This window comes from Nicrophorus vespilloides, unplaced genomic scaffold, assembly GCF_001412225.1.
Source record: "Nicrophorus vespilloides isolate i.1.1-1 unplaced genomic scaffold, Nicve_v1.0, whole genome shotgun sequence".
Lineage (NCBI taxonomy): Eukaryota > Metazoa > Arthropoda > Insecta > Coleoptera > Silphidae > Nicrophorus > Nicrophorus vespilloides.
The window spans coordinates 126,839-152,568 of record NW_017098186.1 but is presented as its reverse complement, the minus strand read 5'-3'; the positions used below and the strand labels follow the sequence as shown (position 1 = coordinate 152,568).

At 29.6% G+C, this 25,730-nt stretch overlaps 1 protein-coding gene across 2 annotated transcripts; it reads right to left on the bottom strand.

Moving 5' to 3' along the window:
* Window positions 1-266: 266 nt before the first annotated feature.
* Window positions 267-12,267, bottom strand: LOC108561862. 2 transcript variants are annotated; one of them, XM_017919964.1, is made up of 7 exons: window positions 12,114-12,267; window positions 7,832-8,047; window positions 1,492-1,722; window positions 1,053-1,312; window positions 855-996; window positions 651-787; window positions 267-590 (listed from the first exon to the last, which is right to left on the bottom strand). In XM_017919964.1, exons 2-7 carry the CDS (start codon window positions 7,884-7,886, stop codon window positions 435-437), a joined length of 981 nt encoding a protein of 326 aa, XP_017775453.1. In that variant the 5' UTR covers window positions 7,887-8,047; window positions 12,114-12,267; the 3' UTR covers window positions 267-434. The 2 variants fall into 2 exon arrangements, with proteins under 2 accessions (XP_017775453.1, XP_017775454.1); XM_017919965.1 differs by lacking the exon at window positions 7,832-8,047.
* Window positions 12,268-25,730: the final 13,463 nt, after the last annotated feature.

Genomic DNA, 25,730 nt, shown 5'->3' with positions numbered 1-25,730 from the left:
TTTAACGCAAAATTGTATCTTAGATAAAATACCAGTCTTTTAAGACGTAAAAACAACATCGTAATTAGAAATTATCACAGAATAGATCAAATATATTCTTATTATATTATAGTTGCCTACTAGAACAGATAGAAAAGTTACTCAATACCTATTATTTGTCTCTGATAAGTCAAGTCTTCGATTCCCGATATGTTTTTTTAATTTTTTGCTCAATATTAACCGAAGCAAATAAAAACATACCATTTTCTTTTCAAAACAAAATAGAAAAATTACAGTGAAATAAAATATTTTTTTAGAAATTATTTTTAAATATTGCCTGTGTTGTCTAGTTAGTATCCAATCTACTGATTATTCTTATGCTATGGTTTATATGGTTTTGTGTATAGTCAATATTTTATTTCACAGTAATTGTGATATGGTTTATGTGTATATGTCTACAAGGCTGTACGTTCGTCGTAAACGATAACAGCTTCATTGTCAACCAAAGAATCGGTGTCTTTGTGTAGGAATTGGCTTCTTGATTTACTGAGTGCTATAATAGCGGCTTCATCGTTGCGCATTCGATTTTTTCGTTTCTTACTAAAATTAACCTGGAATAGATAAATGGTTTTGAATCAATACAACAATTATGAGATATCAATTAATTATACCTTAGCGTAGAGGTCGTTCAAGTCGTCTTCTGTTGATAGGGGTCGAGGCTTAGATCGGACCCACGCAGGAAGACTACGAGTTTTTAATGTAGTCGACGGCGATATTTCTGAGTCCTTGCCACTAACCTCATCTAAAACTAATTATAAATAAGATTAATTAACATGTAATTAATTAATTATTGTATTAAAATTTGGTAGACGTACTACTGCTTGAAGCGTACTGGGTACTTTGAGCTGAAAATTCGGATATTTCTGGCATTGGTATTTGCTTGGAAAGAGTACCATTGTCCAAGACCAATCCAGTGATTGGTTGACTGACTGGTCGTTGCTTTCTTATAACGGATACCTAAAATGGAATGACTTTAAAGAATTTCTTCAGGTGGTCTGCGAGATTGGCTTTACTTGTGGAGAAGAACCTGGAACGCTGCTGCTACGTGGAACTGGACAAATGCCGGGACAATGGGTACATTGAGGCGATGTAACGATTTGCTGATTCGGAAACCATTGTGCACTGGAGCTTGTAGCAACGAGGCGATTAGTGTAGCCCCAATTGTGACCCTTTGGTTCTGCATACACAGCTGATTGACTTGGGTATGATGGAAGACCGTTCGTCGATGAAATGTGAGCATTGGGAATATTACTTCCATCTGCTTTTCGCATACCTGTTACAAGAAAATTTAGTCAGCCAATTCGAAAGGCGATAATCAAATTGCGTTACAATTCCGAACGTCGGAAATGATGCTATTTCCCCCGACATATTTGTGCCAATTTGGTCAATTTACTTTTCTGTCGTTCCGCAATTTATAGTTTAATTTCCTGCTTTTGGGTACAGACTACTTACAGTAATGTTTTTCTTTCCTAGGCATGATGCAGCAGCGGTAGACAACGAAAGCAAATATCAAGCAGACAACTAGTGCGGCTCCGCAAAAAACGGCAGCAAGGAGCGGTAAACGATCTGTCGGAATTCTCCAGCCTCTTGGAGAGGCGGTTGGTTTAGGCCACATGCTTGCAGTTAACGTAACCCATTGCTGTTGTAACACCAACCCCTCAGGTCCATAAGACCCCTCATCACCTACAACAAAAATCCAAACAAGAACACATCAGCTAATGGAAAAAAGCTTTTAACTAAACGTAATCAAATAAATATAGTATTAACTAATAAATCCCAAATGGCAAACAATTTTGTTTGGATAAAGGAGTTAATTAAAGCTCGTATTTAATTTAATAAAGGGTATTAGGACGGAGGAGAGAAAATACCGGAACTGTCTCCTCGAAAGATTAGTCATAAAATATGGGCCGTTTTAAACGAAATAAAGCATGCTTTATGTACATTCATTATTTCACTGTGTACTAAATAAAATCCTCACGAGACACGTGGATCCATTTGCTTTTCGTATTTCCATTTGGCAACCTTCCTCAACATCCTCGCCTTAAAACCATACATTTTTTATTGAATATCTTCGCAAAAATCAATAACTGCGCGAAACATCATTTGATTAACTTTAAAGTAAGATTTACTAATGAAATCTAAAATCATATTACTTGAGAAAACCATAACCATATTCACTTTTACACTAATTGAATGAAAGCCAAGCATAAGAAAACCGCTTTCTGCGAGTAAAGTTTATCCTTTGCAAGTTTATGCGGGTAAAAACAGAATTACGCAAGTACTTTCTTCTTACATATAAAAAGAAAAGTAAATTTTATTTAGAGTAGATGCGAGGTAGAACATGAACAATTGAAAACAAAAACTCTACTCGACTCACAATGATTTGGAGATATGTAAAACAAATATTTGCTCGAAATTGCAGATCATAATTATATTTGTCCTGTTGATTGGATTAAGTGGATAATTAGTGGAAATTCGAGTATAGCACAGCATGTGGGTCATCCAATGATTTAATTACAAATCCTTTAATTCCAGCGAGATACGAGACGGCGGTATCGGAAATGACCGAGTATTAGGATTGTACCCCATATGGATTTCACCCTTCCTTGAAACACACAAAAAAAAATATATAGGAAAAAAAATTGCAATTAAGGCAAAGCTAATTGGAAGAAGGAATGAGTAAATGAAAAGAGTGTTTCCGATGTATTTATAAGTATGTAATAAATGGATTTCATTACATTTTATCGAACGAGAATTTATATTGGAGTCTTCCGTAAAAATCGAGGCACTTTAAATCTTAGGGAAACCGGCGCCACTCGTATTATTAAGACCTGATTTATTTGCTATTTTAAATTCGACTTATTTCCGTTGTTTTCTCTCCACTTCCATTGCAATATAGTCGAATTCGGCAGGAAATTGAAACCCCAACTTTCGTTTTTTATTTGATCACAACAAACGGTATATTTTAACATCAAATTACGTTAAAACAGTCGGGATTATTTATGCAGAGAGAAAATGCGACAAAATGACCGACGAGGAGCGGATATTGCATATTTAATTATAACACTTATTTTACTAGAGTTATAAAAAGAAGTATCTAATTATGTCTGTGGCACGTTTTAATGTTAAAATAAAATATAATAATAAAATAAATTACAAATTTATGATGGTATAATAACACAAAATAATAAACCTATTTTTTTTATAATACTTTTTTTTACTGCAGTAACTGTAATATTGTCGATTTATAACATTTATAGTTCTTTTTAATTACTTTTTTTATGTTTCTTAACGGAGACCTGAATTTAAAGACATAACATAATTACGTTTTGATTATTATATTAAATGTACTTTTTTTGAATAAATATTACTTAATTATAATATGATATTTGCACCACTTGAACATAAATATAATGGTTTTATCTTTACTGTTTATGGAGAAAGCCTTGATAGTATTTTTCATCAATGTCTTCTTGTCAATTGAAAACTTTGAACATGTTGAATTAAAAAAAAACTATTTCTTAACTATTTTTTGGAAATTACCTACTTAGTTGAAAGCGCACGAATTTTATTTATTTAGTTTGAAAATTTTGCTTGTAAAAATAGATAATGTCCGCCCTATCGGTACTTTAAAATGTGCTCTAGGAAATTTTAAACCCTAGGGCAGGGTTCTTCCAACTGAGTTTTGTAAAATTTCTGAAGGGTTTCGCGGAAAATTACCGTTAAATGGACATTTAGAAATACCACGAATAACCTTTCTATATGTCCTAGGGTATAAAAAGGTTGGGAACCCCTGATCTAGTTCTATATAAATGATTTAACATTTTGATCTCCTAATTAACGTTAGTTCGTTCAAATTTACGTAATATTTCGTTGTTAATTTATTGTTCATTTACTTTAATAATTCATATGTGCCTTACATCATATATGTATATGTATTGGGTGTTCAAAGCTTCCAATTATTGTTAGATTATAGTTGGTACTGTTGAATATCTTTTGTTCAAGTTTAATGATCCCTTAAATAATAAATCCATAATTACTTTCATTGTCTATATGATGCACAGCGTATCAATAACAATGCACTCGATAATTATTAGATAACTGCCCATTATTATTGTATTTAACTTAAAAATGTTGATGAGATTAATTATAACTATTAATTGAACCTTATCGTCAGTGTTTTGTATTTTTATTTATTTAAAATACGGAATAACGTTTTTTTTGAAAATAAATGTAAGAAAATAGATTTGTTTGTTGTTATTGTTGTATAAGTTAGATTAAGTTTATAAGTAAATATTTGTTATCGAAAGGATAGCTTTCATAATACATAGGTTGAGAAGATTTCAGTACTTTCAATATTATTCCCCGAAGAAGTAGTGCAATGCAGCAGCACGCGTGCTTAAGTTATTAAAATGTTTTCTCGCCTAACTTCTAATAAAACATTCATCCGCACCGAACTGGAGGGAATTTCAAAACTGTGTACTTCTTTGATCTATTACCGCCACAAAAGCGAGGAAAATTACAAGTGGACCATAAAATCTGAGCCGGTCGGCGAATGCATTCCGCTCATCTAAGAAAACGTTGCTGCAGAAGTAGTAGATGTTGTTCTCTTGCTGCACCATCATAGCAAGTCGATGCGATGGAATTTTTAATGACGCCAACGTCTCAACGGCCAGACAAAATGAAAATAATATTCCATGAATAAATCAGAACCGCCTTTAAGTTTTGTGATTGCCGTGTTGCTTGTTCAATGTCCCTTCGAGGGTCCTCGGAGTGTCCCTCTCTTCAAACCCCTCATCGACAATACCACTTACTTATTAATATTGGAATACTGTGCGTCATCGCGTTTTGTTTCTATTTGAAAAATCGATAGTTTTTACATTAAACTCCGTTTGATTGCCGTCGTACAAGAACCGTCGACGTTCAGATTTCATAAAACATGCATTTCTTTTATATTCTTTGTCAGTTACTATGAATGAAACTTTTTAAATCTTTTATTTCTCGTTGCTAATATTTGCTTGTTTTCAATTAAGATGCAACTTCTTAAATTTTGCATTTCTTCTCATCAACTATTTGAATTGGTTAGAGCCAATATGAATTAAGTTACAGAGCACTTATAAATTGGAGAGAGGAAATTGAATCGGTTACTAACTAAAACCACTTTCGGATTGCAGTTGTTAACTCCACAAGACACATTAGCCAAGTTTTAATTAGATTCGTGCGCTTTATCCATCGCACTTAACGTGATTTGCAAGTGATTACTATTAAAATCTCATAATTCGGGCTACGCTGCAAATTAACAGTTCAGAGAACAGACAAATAAGCGTGCGATGCTTCCATTTAATTGCGTTCATTTAGATTTGAACCGCGCGACGCAAATAGAATCAATCTCAATTGTTTTGTTTTATTCATATAGCAAACTGTCGTTACGTAATGTTACTCACTCATTGAAGCGATGAGTAATTCTTTGTTTCCTTCTTCTAATTAACGCGGAAGAAGGTGCGTTTCTATGATAGCCACTTTGAAGGTTTTCTTAATGATAAGTGCGGGTAATTAGAGTAAAGTCATGTAAAATCTTCTGTTCGTGCTCTTCTTGCACCACAGACATACGAACACCTTGCATAATGAGTATTTCGTTTAACGAGAAAAATGAATTCTAAGACAAAAGACTGGATTAACGAGCGACGTTTCGCATAACGAGTGACGATGAGAAGAGTAAAAATCTGGAAATTTTGGAACGGATTCAACTCGTTAAGCAAGGTTCCACTGTATAGACTTATTTGTTATGTAAATATAGAAACTACTGTTACAAATACATAAAGTCTTGAACAATGAATTTAGTTTTTTCGATTCAACAATTTGAGTTCGCTTCCGCCAAACTTAATTTGTTTCTCGGAAATCTGACTAATCTATACTAGATTAAATTGTGTACATCGTAACCCAACATCCGTTTACTGAGTATTAATAAAAACGTAATTAAAATTAAAACAAAGTATTTTCAGACTAAGTGTATTCGCATTGAAAATTGTCATACATTATTTTCTTGGAAAGTTGACTAATCTCCTCCATATTAAATTGTATTCAGATTTTAATTAAAACAGTTATTTTATTTGAAAACTAAAAAAGAGTAAAAAATGTAATCACATTGCAATTAATTAAATTCTAGGAAATTAAATTGTTTAACAACATTTTTATACTAAACATTAAAATAATATATTTTTAAATGAAATTGAATATTTTATACTTGTTTAAAGAAAAACAAATAACATGCATAAAGATGATTATGTGTGGATGTAAATTAAATAATAAAAAGGTAATTGAAAAAGTTATTTGCTACGAAATTTCATGCGCTATATTATTAAAGAATGCACGGCATGAATACTTGAAAAGGTCATTTAAGAAAGCCGTAAAATGGACGTCATAAAGTAGTTATCTCGCAGCGTTCGTAAAAAAAATAAACAAAGTCAATTGCGGTGGAAACTCGCCACGTGGAATACGCGATATTTCCAAGTAAAACAAAGTAAGGTAATCGAAGTAAACGAAATATATACACAGTTAATATGTAAATATTCGCAGAAGTGCTTTGTTTTTATTTTGTATGCTAAATTGGTAAAATCCGGTCGTGGTTGTAGGTTTAATTTACGTTTATAACAGTCTTCCTCGGGTTTATGAAATAATGCGAATAGTTGCAATTAGTTGGTAAATAAAGTTTAATTTGCATCCATTGTTTTGTATGCTTTCACATTGTCCACTTTGCTGGACCAAGTGACACGAGAGTAATGTACAATTAGTCGTGTTTGAATGCGAAAGTCGACTGAAATACAATGAATAAGTTTTTTGAACTAAAAAAAAAGATCATATTAAGAAAAATTGCACACAAAACGTTCAAACAAAATATAGTTATAAATGTTAAACGAAATAAAAACTTATATAGAAATATGAATAAATATTGTAATGATAATTAAAGTTGGAGACAGGTGTAGGAGTAATTATAAATATAACAGGTTTTATAACTGTAGACGTTATTAATTAAAATATGCGAATGAATACCTTTCATGTCATATGGCGTCATGTATTAGAAAAATTCATATTTGTGATTTAAATATATTTATTTAATAGATGCACTAAACTTGTTAAATTATACTAGATATTTTTGTATCATCAGCTAGCAAAGAAAAATATTTTAGAAATGAGAGAGAAAGTTTCTTTTTTAATAAAATGTTATTAGAATTTTAACTATAATCATTCAATTATCCATTCAAGAATCCATTTTTTGATGACTTAGTTTGATTTATTACTAAAATGTAATTTAAAATTGCTTATTTTCATTAAATTAAGCTTTTTAATTGTATGTGTGCACATTTCATCGTATTTTCCATGTTCCATTGATTCCAAAATGTAAATATCCTACTTGTGTGAGCATTTTCTTGTACTTATATAAGTGTTTTTTGTTTTATCTATGTCGAAAGGTAATTATTTGAACAAATTTGTAAGTAGAATTTACATATGTATTATAACTATCTATAAAATAGTTTGATAAATTTAGAATCTTCAAGGAGAAAGTGATTTGATACTAAAACAAATTAAAGTAAATGTTTACTTTTTTATAATTAAAAGTCACCAATCGTTAAAATGTCTTATATTTTGAAATTTTATTATTTGACTGGAAAAACACTACTTATTTTCATTTAAAATGTAATTCTTCAAACTAATATTTTTAAATTTTTCTTCAAAATGAAATTGAAACTTTAGTCAATATCAGTTGTAATCATTAAAATTATTAAAATTTTACCTTGAGTTTGATTTGTGTACGCAGGAGACGTTATTTGGAGTTTCGACGTATCCATTTCGCAAACTGATCACCAAACAAACAATAACAAAAATTGGCACGAAACCGCGAAGCAACGTTACTCCGTTTACATTTTATCGAAGACTGCCCAGAGTAAACCGCGAAACATACGACGACAATGTCCACTTAGTTTTCATTTATTCATTTTTTAACGCTAGACTGTAAGTTTTTTCATTTCAAGGTCGAATAATAACAAGCATAGAAAAATAATCACGAGTAAAGGTTAATTATTGTACAAAAAAAGGTAGAATACACGTTAAACACGTGAAACATCAATGACAAACAACACGATTTGCTCAATTATAATATTATATTCAATGGCAATATTTGTATGTAAATGATAATGCTAAATACTTATGTTTAGAGTATCAAACCTAAAATGTATTGTAATTAGTTGTTTAGATCTTAGGAGAAAAATCGGAATTAGCGGAAGTTGTTGAACGTGTTTGAAATAAATTGATCCTAAATATGAAATCCTCACAATCATAACACCAAAAATTTCATTAATTATGTATTACATGTCCTTTTTTTAATTTGGAAGAGAAGCAATAATGAGCACGTGTCTGTCATCTTGGTATTATATCATGGGTGAAGGACCTATTCGTCCTTTCTTATAATCGCGCGGCCGACTTGTTCATCCTTGCACTACATTAGTTGTTTATCATTCCGTGCTTTTACGTGTTTGGAATTTGCATTCGGAAGCAGCGAATCAAAACAAAATGAGAACACGAGTATTCTTGAATTACACCGAAAAACTGTGCGCGAAGCAACGAGGAAATATGGAGCACGCCAAATCGGCTTTTGCATACGAAACATCCATTCCTAACAGACTACCGCAGAATTTACATAACGACAGATGCAATTATAAAACTATTAGATTTGAATCCGGTTTAAAATTGGCATATGCATATGCCAATTTTAAAGTTTAAATTTCTGCATATATGAATATAATTAATATATTTTAATTGACAATATTATAACTCAATATACTTCTTCATAAAGCTAAATAACAAGAAGGATATAGTGTCACAAAGTAGGGATTTGTTAATTTTGAAATTTAAAAAAATAATTAATAAACACAATAAAATTACTCGAATAACTAAAAATTTAGTAACTTTTTGATGGTTTTAATCATAATTCCCATTACCCACATAATGTTTCTGAAATCTATTGCATAAAAGCCAACATATTAACATTTTTTGTCAGATTGTCAACATTTATATACGTAACAGTTACATTATAAATTAAGACAAGTAGATAAGTTTGTCAGATATTGACTCTCTAGAATGGAGATCAAAGGTATTACTTTCAAGCAGGATATTGTGCGGTTCAAGGAAAGTTTCGCGTAATAAATAGGAATAGTTTGACGGAATTGATGGAGTTGGTAATTTTATGGTTGGATATGGATTCAAATAAAAATAAGAGTTTTCCGCGAGACGCCGCAGGTAGGTTACATAGTTACAGAACAAGTGGGCATTCATTTGTAAAAGTTCGGAAAACTTCGGTGATTGCAGTTTAACAAAAGTCAGGTGAAATAAGATCAAACTGAGTGAAAAAAAGAGCAAATCTTACACGACACGTAAATAGTTGATAGCTTTTTAATCCGTAGTTTACTTCCACGTACGTCTATTAGTTTCAAACTTTGCTTCTTTTTTCTCAAACTGTAACTATTGGATTTATTGTTTTTGGTACCAATCCAATAATAAATGTCACAATATATAAACGTTTAAATATTCTTAACTCGTACAAGGACGTTAAGAACAATCATATTGTTTTATTCTTGTTGGAGAAATGATGCAATTCATTGAAACATGATTTGTGATTCGTGAGTTTTTAGTGTTGTTTTAGATTTAATAGATTTAGTATGCGAGATTAAAATCCTTGAATTTTCACAATTTATTGGATTAAACCAGTGTTGCAATATTTTGCAGCCTTTCTATATTATTATATCTCACATAGTACAGCTTCGGTTAGTCCGGATTCACTATAGTCCAATGTGAAAATAACAAAACAAACTAAATTTTAATTGAGCAAAATAAACATGAAATTAGTATACAAACTTATATAAATGATTAATTTTTACTTTTATTATAATAAATCTCTTTTGTGCGGTTTTAAAGTTATCGATTAGTCCGGCTGTATATAATTTATTGGAGCTCGAAATTAACAATTATTAAAAAAAAATATAATATCAATTATTGTAGTTTTTATTTTCAAATATATTTTATTTCATATATAATAAAATGTGGTATAATAATTGTTATGGCAAGGATACAATTACATTTTCTTGACCTATAGAAGTTAATCAATTGATTTATTGGAGCTCGAAGTTAACATTTAGCTAAATGTTAATAATAGCGAAATAATATTGATTTATTATTTTATTAATCATTATTATATAACATTTTGCAAATAGCGTATTTTACATATAAAAAATTGGATTATTGCGTAGGTAAATTGAATATTTCAGTAACGGTTGTTCAATGGGATGTAGCATCATAAATTCGCTTCGAACAGATTTAGTTTTGTGGTTAATAATTTGGTGCACGCAAATACAGCTCCGATATTTATCAGATTACGCGTTTTTTTTTATCAGTTATTGTGCGTATGTTCAATATATCGCGTGTTAAAATCGGAAGGGTGGTTTATCAATATTTAAATAAAGCCGGTCCCCTTCAAAAAAAAAAAATAACATACTGAAAACGTGCTGCTTTTCCCCACAGAATAAAGTTTGTTGCACCTGAACCAAAAATCCAATTATATGTACAACACGGTTTTAGTCTTTTGATCCATCAGCAAGGATTATTGGATTGAATGTAAGAAGATTAAACGGAAGATGCTTTAAAGTGTGTTTTGGTTTTACCAGTTCAACGATACGAAACATCCTCGAGCTGACAGTAGGAAATAGTAAGATTATCAGGGAATTCCACGAACTTATATAATCGCGTTCAGTTGAACATGGCGAGTTTGTGCAGGTAATGTGCAGAAGAGAATTGTGTATAAATTAATAATTAACATGTATAGATAGAAGGCGACATTCGCTATTTTGTAGAAAGTTAAGCGAAAGCTGCTTACGCAATGCCGACGTACGATACTCTAATAATTAGATGCTATCCGAATTCATTAGTGTACGATGCGTTATGAAATTTAGTTGAATATACTCCATTTAAAATCTGTTATCATAAATTGCAAACTAAACATGATTTATGTAACCTTTATTGCATTTTCCCTACATTTTCCCTAAACTTCATCATACACGTTCTCTCCCTACTTTGCCTTTGTTCGCACAGTCCCTAAACACACATTTAACTGTTGTGTGACATTCTCAATATATTTATTTTAATTATTTAATTGTAACATTTAATAATCTACATACATAATTAAATTATTTAATATATCATTTTTATACAAACAATTTTACCCCAAATGTATTAGACAATTTGTATTAAAATTATATAATATTAATATATAAAAAAAACTAGTATGAACTTCAATTATAAATGTAACCATATCATTATTAATAACTGATTTTAAAGACAAGTATTTAGTTTTGAATTTTCGTTTTAAGTTTTAGTTGTAAAAGCTTTATTTCATTATTGTAACCTATATACAGCAATACCTCCGTTAACGCGGAAGAAACATTGCGACAGCTTTCTTATAACATTGTTAACATTGTTGTTTCTAGATAACATGGCGTAATTAGCTTCAGACGATTGTGCGAAGAGATGGAGAGGAATTGATGACATTAATTAATAAATCTACTTAAAATGCACTGCTAGATGAAAATATGGATAAAGATAGTTTCAATTTGAATGTTGTGAAAAGAGGATTGATTTAGATAAAAAATTAGGATTTCTGTGTTTCTTATATCAAATTATGTGATACCAATTAATAGCTTTATAGGAAGATTGGCTATAATATTTATGAATAAGCACTGTTTGACAAATGTTTGATTTACTATTTATTTATATTTTATATAAGTGCAAAATTAACGATTATGAATAACTCTATTTTCGTTAATTAGTGTTATTTGCAATTTTTATGATTTGTTAAATAATTTAAATTTATGTAATAAATTAATGTTAATCAGGCTATAATATGAAACTACGTTTGATGTTAATTATGTATTGTAGTGTTTAGAGTTTCAATTACATGCAATAATTTTGATGTATTCAATAAGTATTATACAATATTTATGGTTTAATTAAATAATTAAAGTATATACCCATGTTTGAATCAGTCTAATTTAATCCAAATTTTATGAAACACCGACTGAACACTATGAAAACTAGAAACAAGAGAGGAACTTGAGGAGACGCGGTTTAAAAGTTCGTACGTGTTGTAAGCACACGAAGCGCGCTACTGTTGTTATGAATGCATGTATGTTTTCCAGCCGAAGAGGAGGACTGCGTCGGATCTCACGTGGCGCCAAGCGGCAAGTTTGTTGCCGACGCCGGTCGGCGTCGTCGACGCTGATTCACCGAGCGCCTGCGACGCCCCCACAACTCGATGGATCCAAACCCCAACGCATTGCCGGATATAGCATAAAACTACCCCCGCATTCATCCACCAAAGGATACAATTAACAAGGGCTGAAAAGTACGGTGCGTGGGTAGTAGATGCAACGGCGGACGGACGCACGGATGAATTACGTCACGTAATTAAAACGTAGGAGGCTACGTGCATGGAAAATCCATGGGGTTGCCACCGAAATCCATCCAGGATGGAATACGGAAGGATATTGCGGCGTTTGAAGTGGAACTTCGAAAACCGCACGGTCTATCAATCGATCCTCCGAATCCTGTACGCCAAATGTAACTGAATTTATATTGCGCACCGGTCCGGCCTCGCAGAGAAAGTAACAGCACCCATCAAAGGAACTCATTACATGCAAATTATATAGATATACATATACAGTCAGCCCTCGGTTAACGTACATAATGCATACATATATTGTTGTACGCTAAGCGAATCTACAATAAAGCGAACGTATATTAACGTTCGCATGAACGTACTCGATGTTCAACCTTAATATTATTATTATTTTTCCCTAAAACTAGTAAAAAATATTATCAAACACTTACTACATTTGTATCTACCGTTTATGAAATACTAGCAGTGCAGGTGATATTGTTCATTATCATTATTTCAATAATTAGTTGAGAATTAACATTTTTAATCATACATCGAATTGCTAAAGCTACCAGTAGCTTAAAACAAAGAATTAATTTTACAAATAATTACAAAACGAAATAAATTCTAATAATTCTTTTATATATAAATAAAATATTCAATTTTTATTGATGTATTTATAAATGTTTCAATAAATATTATTATTAAATAAATGTTATTTAAATTTTTTTGATACAAATTGTTTTCAATTTGTAAATGGAATTAATCTATTTTATGCCTATGATTCACTCCATATCCTAGTCACTTTTACGTTCCAGTTATCTTCAAAATAATTACAGCATAAAATTATGTAGCTACTATAAACCGGCGATGTTTTACGCAGTCATAAATATTATTGTATGCTGTAGTAGTAATCTTAGGAAAACAGTAAACCGATTATAGAACAGTTGACATACAAACAGTATTCAATCTAAGAAGCATTAGCCAAGGCTATGGAAATCGCAAAGGGATTTGAAAGGGAGGGTTGTGTGCAAAGAGGGAAGATGGATCAGTTTTCCGTCACAGTCGATAACAATTTTGAGGGATAGTCGTGCACAGATTTCGCGCATTGAAAGCTCGCTGCTCTTTGATATATGGAACACTTCTATAGTTAAGTGTGTTGGTCGATGTTTTCTATTTTTTTTTTCTTTGAGTCATTCAGTTTTAGTATTCCGAAAAGAGAAATACACGTTTTTCATTTTCAATTCCACCAAACTGTTAAGTGTATTTTATTTCTTCAAGGAAGCACGTAAAACCAGATAGATGTAAAGTGGTCTTCGGGTTAACTTGAAAAAGAGAGTAAAGTTCATTTAATTGGGACCAGAGTAGACAAGTCAATATATATATACATTTTTATCGTAAAGAAACAAGTATAAGAAACGAGATGATGATGCATTTTGTGGTGAAATCATCATCATTAAATTATCGTAAATACAAAATATATCCATATATTGGATTTTATAAAATAAATGAGTAACCTAAAAAAGAAAAGTTCACTAAATAAATCGTAAAAAATGTAATATTTTACATCACTGCGGTTAAAAGTTTATTATTATCATAAAAAAATAATTATCGCACTTTTATTTTTTTATACATAATATTCATTACGAATGTTATCTTTTAACTTATATATTTTATATAGACTTTGGTATTTAGGGCATCGACTATAAGGATATTTATGGCCTCCAGATGCCATTTTTTTTTTATAGTTATATTAAATAAATCAAATATTCCTTTCAAGATTTAATAATTTAAAAATATCTTTCAGTAAAGAAATGTATTTCAGAACTTTATTGATGTAGACACCTTCCTTTCATGAAAACCGATTAAATCTCTTCAGACTGAAATTATTTTATTTCAGCAAGATTAAAAGGAATTATAAATAAATTATAAAAAAAAACATATTAGAGAATTATTTCAATGTGTATCTTTTTTGTACTTGTTTCTTAAATTATTTTGGGAATAAAGAAAATGAGTTTTTATATTAAATATATATTTATGTAATGATTATTACAATCATAAATACTACACGACTTTCAACTAAATCAAAAATGTTGTTTTTCATAAACATTTATTGCTTTTCCAGTTGATAAATCTCCATAAAAATTCAGTTGAAAATTGGTTCTGCATTTCTATTTTTGCTGCTATTCAAAATGTGGTCATAAAAATGCCACAGTGTTGTCCACAAAATAAATCCATTTGCAAATGAAAAGCAAAAAAACTGTTAAATATGGTTAATATGTTAAATATGTTAAATAACAATTATATTCAAGAAATAATAGAATTTAAAATAATTGTATAATTTGTAGTTTAAAATTTGTTAATTATTTATTAATTGTATAGAAAATAAATTAAATAAAGCATACTTATCTTTAAAACAGACTAAATATTAAATAATTGTATATTTTTGTAATTAATTTAAAATATGTGATTATTACATGTATGTGAAAAGGCGTACCATTAACGCCGATTTACAGAATATCTCCATTGATCATGGGATGACGGAAAATGAATCGCACCTGAATAGAGCCATTGTACTAATGATTAATGGCAATCTGCGTATGCAATGTGAAAACCACCATTTTCAGGATTTCAATGCAAGCGACTAATTGCCTCCTCCCCATTATTCAGCACATTTAATATTTACATATTCGTGTTAATAACATAGAGATTATGCGGAGTCAAGCGTTGAAAGATTAACTGACAAACATTTATAACTAGCAATAGTAAGAGTTTTATATAATATTTTTATAAAAATGAATTAAAAACCATTATTGCTAATACGAATTGCATAATAAACAGCTAATATTCAAATCTAATAACTTTAAAATTGATATATTTCAACTGATGATTCTAATTGGAAATTAAATAGTTAAAATTTAAATCAGTAAATCTATAATACAAACATTTTTAAATAGTATATACAAATCTATAAAAAAACAGATGTTAAGTTGAATCGAAATTTAAAGAGTCAAAATTTCTCTTAAACGTGCTACAAAATATTGTTTGCATCAATAATAATTATTTAAAAAAATAATCTTTGCATCATTTTATAATTATCGACAAAAATTGATTCATTAAATACATAACATTTGTCTTCGTTATTAACAACGTAAGGCTTCGACTGAATAATCAACACCTTCTACATTAAATAAATTTCCGACATGTACAATTTCGAAACTGATTGATTCATTTCTAACTCTTGGCTGTAATTTTCATCTTCTGGTCATATTTTGCGTTTAGACTTCTTTCCAAAAACTATCAATGTTTTGGACATTTGCAAACCTCATTAACGTAAAAGACGTACAACTTTCCTACTAAAAAAAATTATTAAAAATTTAGTCTTCTTCCATTAATGCAAATCACACATAAAATATTTGTTGCTTTCTTCATTGCTTAAAAATGTATTTAATTTAATGTTAAGTTAAGTTGTATAATTCATTCTAGAAAAATAGAACAATTTACAAATTAAATAATACATTATTAAAGTTAATAGAATAATTACGTTCCAAGATTTAAACAGCATTCGGTTTACAGATGGTCAAATCTCACGCTTCATTGATTTATTGGTAAATTCGCCGAAGAGGATAGTATAAACAAATATTAGTTTACCTTTCAAATTGTGTAAACTGACATATGTAGGTCAATTGTTCAACGTTAATGTATTTTTCAAGTGTATATTCGCTTAAAGCTTTCACTGGCAGAATGACCAAAGTATATAGCATCAGGCCGAAACGGCATCTCTTCTCTTACAAATACATATGGAATTATTCTTTTATTACAGCATATTATATCATTGAAATTTTGATTATGATATTTATAGTATTTATGTAATTTTAGTGAAATACTATGTATAATTATGAGAATATTCTAAGAGTAATGAAAACAAACTAAACAAAATTTAATTTAACATTCGCACTTAACGTAATCCATTAAATTTCACGGTTTAAATGCAAGTGATTATTTCGGAGATTACTGATTTAGTACACACAGATATAGACATTTCGTTAGCTCCATGTTGCAAATAAAACGCGAAATGTGTTTTGGCGCAGATCGAAAAGATTAACTTGCACATCACCACCAACGAAAGTGTGTGTATGTATACTTTCCAAATCTTAAAATATCTCCCGTTGGAATTATAGCTTCGGTGATAAAGTTTGATGTTCTTTACTATAAATGTTGTTCTATTGTTAGGCGCTCACTGAAATAAGTCTGATTACATTTTCAATAAATATATATGATTTTTATGGACGTCCAGTTTTTCATTTATTGTTATGGTGTATTCGAATGGGTTCTGTAATAAATACGAAGTAATCTTTAGGATTTAGCAAATTGGGTATGCAGATTGCCTTGTTCTAAAGGATAAACCTTTCGGGTTCACCATAATCCTCAACTAATTAAAACCAATTATTCTAATTTGCTTTGATTAATTTATTTTAAAACTAAATAGAGGATTTCCAAGTGAAACGTAATGAAGTTCCGTTAAAACAGATCCTACAACACAAATAATTGTTTTGTGGATTAATTATTGTTTGCATTTGGAATGCGAGTGACGAATGCAATTGATATTATAAATAATCGATGATGTTAAATTGGGGGAATACGATAGATTCTTCTATAAATTGGCATATAGACGATGGGTGGAAGGACCATTAGTTGGGCAGATCGAGTGATTTATGTGAAGATTCCCATTAAGACCTTTTCTAACATGGTAGGTCCCCCAAGCGTATTTATCAAAATACAGGGGACATTGTAGATAATGCCAAAAATATCTCAATGATTCATCCTTAAATTACATGAAACCATCTCCCCTCAACAAGAGGGTGTGTATTGTTATGAAAGGGTGAAACCAGGCGTCGTGATTTAATTTTGACAAATCTTCCGCACTAAATTACGGACGTAGCAAGACCGAAATGATGCTTATTAAAAATGACTCTGAAATATAAATATAGAGTGGTGGAGAGGATATGTATCCATCTTTCAATGGTCGTTAGTTTTGTATAGCGGAATGAGAGTAATCTGTTCATCTGTTTTTAGAACTTCACATGCTGCATTATCTCTGAGATTCTCAGATCATAATCCCTGTCGTAGACCAGTGGATTTTACATAAAAGGGATACGGTTTTCCTTCGTCGCGGTGAACTCAGTCCGCTCCACTTACTTTTTCGCTGCTGTCTTCGTGTTATTACTATAAGGGTCTCCCGTTGCTTAGCTTTAAACTGTCAGGGACATTCCACCATCTTCGTATAACTTTCAACAGTGTTCTCCTAATCTATTTTCTAAAAGCTCGAGGACTACACTGGAGTTTAAGAAACTCATGTTTGTTTACATGTCGACAAAGCTTTTCACCACTTTTGAAAGCATTTTACTTTCCTTATTCTTTATTTCAAATTTATAATTGCATTTATTTTATTTTTAACATCACTATATTTTATAGTTTACTAAATTGATTTTGACCAGTAATTTTTTTCTTTCATAATCTTAATAAATAAATAGAAAAATATTCCCGGACAGAAAAACCACAACCAACATGGATTAATAAAGTTTCTTTTAAAAAATATTTATAATTTTCTTTTACTTTTATTATAACTTTATTCACTTTTTTATGGCAAAAGCCTAATAATTTCAACGTTAAACTGTATAAACGTAAATCAAAATAAATTTCATCATTATTTATACTTAAGTGGAAGAAGTTGATTTATTTTTGGGCATTTTATAATAAAAGTTGTGCGCACCTGTTAATAATAGCTTTTTCTTCAGCTAATGTTGATTCACCTGAGATGTAAATAGACTTGAAATTTAACAATTGTTACAATCAATTAAACTGTACTGATTTATATGCAAGGATAAGAAATGTATCTATTTAATTTTCATTAAAACTTATATCCAAGAAACTGAGATTTTCTTCTGGACAAAAAAATGAAAATCATTATATTAGAATTAACAGACAGACTTGAATTTAACAATTGTTACAATAAATGAAACTACACTGATTAATATGTAAGGATAAGAAATGTATCTATTTAATTTTCAGTAAAACTTATATCCAAGAAACTGAGAATTTCTTCTAGACAAAAAAAATGAAAATCATTATATTAGAATTAATCGAGAAACAAAAACTTGGAATTGCTTCAGAAATTAAAGTCCATTACAAGTAAAATTTTGAAGTTTAGTAAAATATAGCAAGGAAGACTAAAGTGAAAACTGTTCATAGAAATACACCATTTTTTTGTATGAAAATTAGTGTTGAACTAAATACTAACTATTAATACTTGATAATAAATATAGTCATATAGAACTATAAGAAAATTAAATATAATAATAATATAACTTGAGATTTATTGAAATCTCGCATGAATTAGCAAGTCCTACTTGTGTCTTGGCATCATTTCTTTTGGCATGTTTTACATTGAAACTAGTGCAATCGATCTTAAGAAGATTTCTATAAGGAAATAGAAAACATCCATCCATTTCTAAAGCATTTAAATTGATTAAGAGTTTCTTCAAATTATAAATTATTTTACAAATTATTAATTTTATTGTTTTCAATTTATTATAAGTTAATATTATTTTGCATGTGTTAAAAATTCGTTATTATGATGAAGAAAAAATGATTTTACATCCACTTTAATACAAAACCAAAATAAACACTGATGTTGTTGTCAAATTGATGTTTCTATGTGAACATGAAAGTCTTCGAAAGTAATGCCTTCTAATATTTACATTGTGAAATATTGATATTTTAAAAAGCATTGTTAAAAGCGAGGCGAAAGAAAATCCCGCTGATTTCGGTCTCCCAGTGGGCGCTGTTTGCGGGGCAATTTTCTTCTGCTAAATGGACTGAAAATTGGGGGTGTCGAAATTCGTTTGAATTATACATATAAAATAAATTACGTGTGTCCTACTTTCTACAGGTCGCTTGTTTACACTGTAATTGAATACTTTATATGGTGGAAATGATAAAAAAAACAGACACAGATAAACGACATCAATGCCAATTCGTTTTTTTTTGGGTTAATGTGTTGTTATTGCGATTATTTTCTGAAACTAATCTATGAGGGGAAAAATGGGGCTAACTAAGATTTTTTTTTTGTAGATGGGAGAAAATCTGTGTCGCCGTTGGCGATTTAATATTTCGCACGGCTCCTGGGGAATTTTCAAATGGGTCCGGAACTTTAATAACGCCGACCAGAATTGGCCTCGATATGCAAAGCACCTAATTTGTTGCACATTCTGCGAGGAATATGAACACGTATTCATTACCGGGACGCAGCCTTTAAAATTAAGCTAATTAGTTTACTCGGGTCGCCTCCTGCCTCACTCTGAATTATGCTTACCATCAAATTACCATAATATTTCCAATATACACTTTTTTCATCGTACACTTCAGTATATTTTACTAAAATAAGCTATACTTATTTCATGCCAACACACTTTTATTAAGATTTTAAAAAAATGAAGTGTTCTATTATTACAAGATTATACACTTTTTACATCACACCATTATTTTAGTACAATTTCCTAATTTTAGTTATACTTGTATTATATAGTCATACCTCGGTTAATGTTTAATAAAGAAGCTTCGATATAACGAAGTTCTCAATTTCAAGCCTAATTCAATAGTCTTTTAAAACGTTTTTGAAAAACTTCACTATTCAAAACTGGGAAAGAAGTTACTAAAAAATGTATAAATGGAGTTTGGCACAAATTATAGTCTTACAACTTCAGACTACAAGAAAAAAAAAATATATCGAAGAAATTAAGTTATACAAATGATTCAATTAATAGTTATCGAAAATGTCGATGAATTTGATGTCAGAAATTTATTGAAAGCAGAAAATGTTGTTTTTAGGTGAAAATTTAGAAAACTGTTAGCAAAATAGAGATACTGAAGACGAAAAATATTAACTATACATTTAAAAAGATGCTAAAATGACTTATAAATCTCTTTGACAATTAACCATTTGATAACTCGAGATTAACAGAATGAAATTCCAGATAAATAAAAGATGATTTGCTTGAGTAACAAATCTTTCACACACCTTAAAGTCCTTGTAGGAGTCAAAATCCTTTATAAAAGATTTATATATTTTCAATTTTATAAGTTAGATTTTGCATTCGCTAAATTATTGATTATACTCTATAAATCATATTGAAAACGAAAAAAAAAGGTTGTTTATCAGATTGATATTGTACTTTATTTGTGAATGAAAGTATCGACTTTATCAGATATATTGTATTCATTAACTAATAGGAAACTTTCAGTAAAACTTGAAGATGGATAAACTTAGATATATCCAATTGCATTAGTTGTCCTTCGCCGCAACTACACTCATAGATAATACAAGTATGGCAATTGTCATAAATCAACGAGAATTGCTCACATTGAAAAAGTAAATCAATTTATGAATAATTCAAATCAGATACAGCTAAAAAATATTATAATATTAAATTTCTTATTTAAATTTTCAATTTAAATTGAGAGACAATTCACTATTACGAATTTATCTTAAGAAATTATCAATTATCAAATTATTGTTTGAGATTTAGAAGAAATTATGTCTATGAAATATGTTTAATGTGATTATAACAAGATAATACAAATTAATGTTATAATAACAAGTAACTTAGTGTTAATAAAAATTGATTGTTATTAATATTTATTGATTTAGTAAATAATATCAAGAGAAAATGATATTTGTTTCAAGTTTCATAAAAATTATTGATTAAAGACAAAGTGAAAGCCAGACTCGTGTATCTTCTTTAACAAATACGATACAAATCTAATATACACGAGAGTGTTCATAAATCATTTAGTTAAATTAATTGAGACTTGATACTTGGCAGTTGAATGCAATTTATATTTTTAGACTGGTTTAATTGAATTAGTCAGGGACGTCCGATCTAGGTGAGAACGTCGCATTTAATTATGACTTATTCATATCGAATGCAATTTGTCTAGACGCGAGAATAAAGTCACTATGGTTTAGAAGATAATTTTAAATGTAGCGTGGATTCGAAGAGAGGTGGTGAAGGAGGAAGGGGGTGGTGCGAGATGTGGAGCGCTTCTGGAAAGGGCGAGAAGTCTTTGGCAACAAATGAGAAAGCGACGACCGGTTATATTTTTAAGTCTCGACGGTTAAAAATACATGGGGCTGTAGTAGACATCCTCTAAATTTATTATCACGTCGCTGATAAGAAGAAGTTACGCGCTCTGTTACATTTCTGTCAAAACATATGTGTTATAATAAGTCTGGTGTGAATAACACTTTGCGCCAAAGCGACAAAACTGAGGAGAATTCTATTAATAATGCGAGTAATTGCGAACTGTTCCTTCACTTGTTCTTATTATCTTCAACTGATCTAAGCTTAGTCCAAACCATACTGTTCTTATATACAAAGAACTATGTTAGTTTGATTTAAACCAAATATCAAACTTTTAATTACAATTAAAATTGTTATTTTATTTATATATTTTTATATAACAAATTACGTTATTAATAATTATATACATTCTTGCCAAATATTTATTAATTTAATTGTAGCTAATTTAGCCAATTGTGACTCTTTTTAATACTAGATAATAAATTTATAAACCACAGTTTAGTTGGAATATTCATATTATTTTTGTTAAGTTATCAGAAATAAATATTGTAATGTAGGCAATTCAATTTACTTTTATTTAATCTTTGGTTTAATTTGATTCATCTTTAACAATTTGTTAAAGTATTATGGTGTCAAGAGACGCATTTAGTATTCTAAATGGAGGAAAAAAAGAAGTTAACAAATTTTATTTTTAGTTTTCAATTTGGTTATTTATAACATTTTACGTTAAAACATCATTATATAAAAAAATGGTTCTTTGTGGTAGATAAAGAATCTTATACGAGGGTCGACCAAGCTCATTCGATTATCCCTTCAGTCCATTCAGTGTAAAAAATGGTAGTAACATATTGATTGACAAGTTATTAAAATTATAATGTGTAAAGCTTTTCAATGAATAATAATGTTTGGTAATTACTATACAGCTTTATTTCCAAAACATTTATATAATTAGATATCTTCTTTGAATGAACTCAAAAATAGTACTATGCAAAAAAAAGTGCAGTCGTCTGCTATTTTTAGAGATGTAGTAATTACACCGCTTTTGTAATACACGTGTTCCTTCTTCTCAAACTTCAAAGACTTACTTTTTTCAGTATATATACAACTGTTATATAAGTTTACTTTTTTATTAGATATTACATGTTATTTTTCATTGTCTAGTATAAATCTTTTGTAATTTATTAGTTAAAGTTTTTAAGCATTCAATAAATATTTAGTAATATATAAAATTCTCAAAATATTTTAAGAAAGTGGAAATAAATAACTACTACGCCTTTTCTTCAGTAGTAATTTTTTGTTGTTGATTCATTAAGAGAATTTTGTGTGAAATATTCAATAAGCATGTGAAAATGATTAAACTATGCATTTGAATGAATTAATATGTAAATTTGGAAACTTCCTGTCTACATGTAATTGGTTATTTTAATTTTCTATGATATTAATTTGCCTGCAGCTAATTTAACATTATATAAACTACATTTAATTATAAACTTTTATTCGGAATTAGAAATTTATGTACTTCTCCTGTTCCCGAACACTTTGCGAAATTGAAAATACCTGATGAAAGGCGGAAAATGTTAATTAAAATGCACTATTGAAAACGACTCGACGGTTGCGTGAAGCTTTCAGAACCAAGAATATTTACTAGTATTGCTTCATAAAACATGATTAGTACTATAATTTCCAGCATAAAGCTTTTCTATATAAAGAAATACCTCATATAATGCGTCTTCGATCAGTTCGGTTCGAATTTTTTTAAAAGAAAATCAAGTTTAATTGAGCATAATAAAAATAAATTACTACACATTTTTGTATACATAAATCGTTTTCTATACAATCAAGATATTTTTTATGCGATTTTAGAGTCCTTGATTAGTCTGCGTTTCAGACATTTCGGGAACCGATTACCCGCACTATGTGTAGTTTTATAAAGAGTGTTCCGACAAGAGTGGAAAATCTATTTTTTTATGTTAATTTTATAAATTAAAAATAAATGTTAAATTATTATTGCTTGTACAGTTGAGTATTCGTGCGGTAATTATCGTTATACCAGATACAATGTTTCGATAAGGTATTCGAGTTCGCGTAAATTAAATTAGGATCGATGTTTGCAGCCACGATAATTATTTATCTTTTCAGCAGTCAGCAAAGGCACACAAATGTATAGAATTTAATTATAAATGGGGCTCACCACCAAATATGCCCATAAACCAATAATAATTAGAAACGCAGGATATTGCAACAAATTAAAATCCATTATGAATGCAACCATTGTATTTGAAAACTGAATGCTCGGACAATGATTTATCAATTCATATTATATAACGTCCTCTAAATAATACTATTATATGAAATTATTAATATTATAGGACGTAATTNCATACTTTTAGAAAATTAAGTGGTATTAAGTATTATTATTTTAGTCTTTTTTGTTTTTAGTTGTAAGTGGTTGTTAGGCAACTATATTAATGGCGCGTAAATAATTGTCATTATTTGCAATTGGCAAATGTCGAAAATAATTCACAGAAAAAAAATTGCAAATTTTATAGAAATTAAATAACACCCAAATGGCGAAATTTTATCAAAATTGTGTTGAATTGAAAGAAAGAAGTTCCAAATCAAGTAACTGACACTTAACCTGTGCATTGGTTCTTAACTCCTGTTTTGAAGTATAACAATTATCCGAAGACTCTAAATATAGAAACAATCGGTCTATATCGCAAACCCGACAACCGAAAGTCTATTAAAATCCCGACGTTCAAAATCCCGACTATATCAAAATCTCGACAACCATAATACCGACTGTATCAGAATCTCGACAACCATAATCCCGACTATATCGAAAATTTTTACAATAAGATTTTTAAATTATTTCGAAGCGTAGTCACCTCGTGCTATACTTTTATTATTAATAACAATAAATTATTATTAATTTATTTGATTTTGTTGAATTATTAATAATAAACCTTAACATTATGAAATAATCTGAAATACAATTAGATTATTAACAATTTAAAAGTCACTACGCTCCGGAATAATTCAAAAATGTTAATGTAAACATATAGTCGGGATTATGGTTGTCGGGATTTCTATACAGTCGAAATTTCGAACGGCGGGATTTCGAACGTCGGGAATTTGATTGACGGTATTTCGGTTGTCGGACTTGCGATTGCCACCGAGAAACAATATGTAATCGAAATTTCTTTAAATTTAAGAGTTGGAAATAGGAAAATGTTACATAATAATTTGGCTCATGTATTCTTGTACACTTTGTAATTATCGAACTGTATTTTTAGTTATAATTTTGTAATGTATTGTTCTTATATTTCTCATATTTCAATCAATGTTCTCAACGGATATGTCAAAAATGAAAGATTTAATTTATTTGGAAATGTTTTCATATCTTGTCATCATTTTTTCATCTGCACTCCATTGTCATAGTTACATACAATTTTACATTTGACATATGTCATTTTACAACATGGGATTCAATATTTAAGTTTTTAACCTATTATACGATATTACTATAGTATTTGTTACATTTTTCCTTCTAATTGGAATTTTAATCTAGAGCTCCTTCGGTTATATAAATATATGAAGATTCTATTCTATTTGCATTAATCACCCAACTAAGTTCTTCTTTAATAATACTTGCTGAACTTTCGAGACCTTTCAACTATAAAAATCCAGCTGACGCACCATTATGTATTTTGAAAAAACATTTGAGCTAAAAAAAATACTTTAAAACATTTAATTCAAATGGAAACCTCTCCGAAAAGTTGAATATAATTTAAATTGTTAATTGTAGTGTAATAATTTAAGAGCACAACTGCTCCAACGCTTCCCTTTATTTGCCCTACCGGATCTTAAATTCAGTGAACAATGGACAACATCTCATAATTCCATTCATTTAATCCTGCGCATATAAATCTTTCCAGTTTGCTTGAAACACGATATTAGTAGGTTCAAATAGTTCGAGAAGAAGACTTAAATTTGAACAACAGTTGGAATTTGTTTGCATAAAACAGAAGATAAAGGAGTAATGCCTTTTCTATAATTATTAAAGT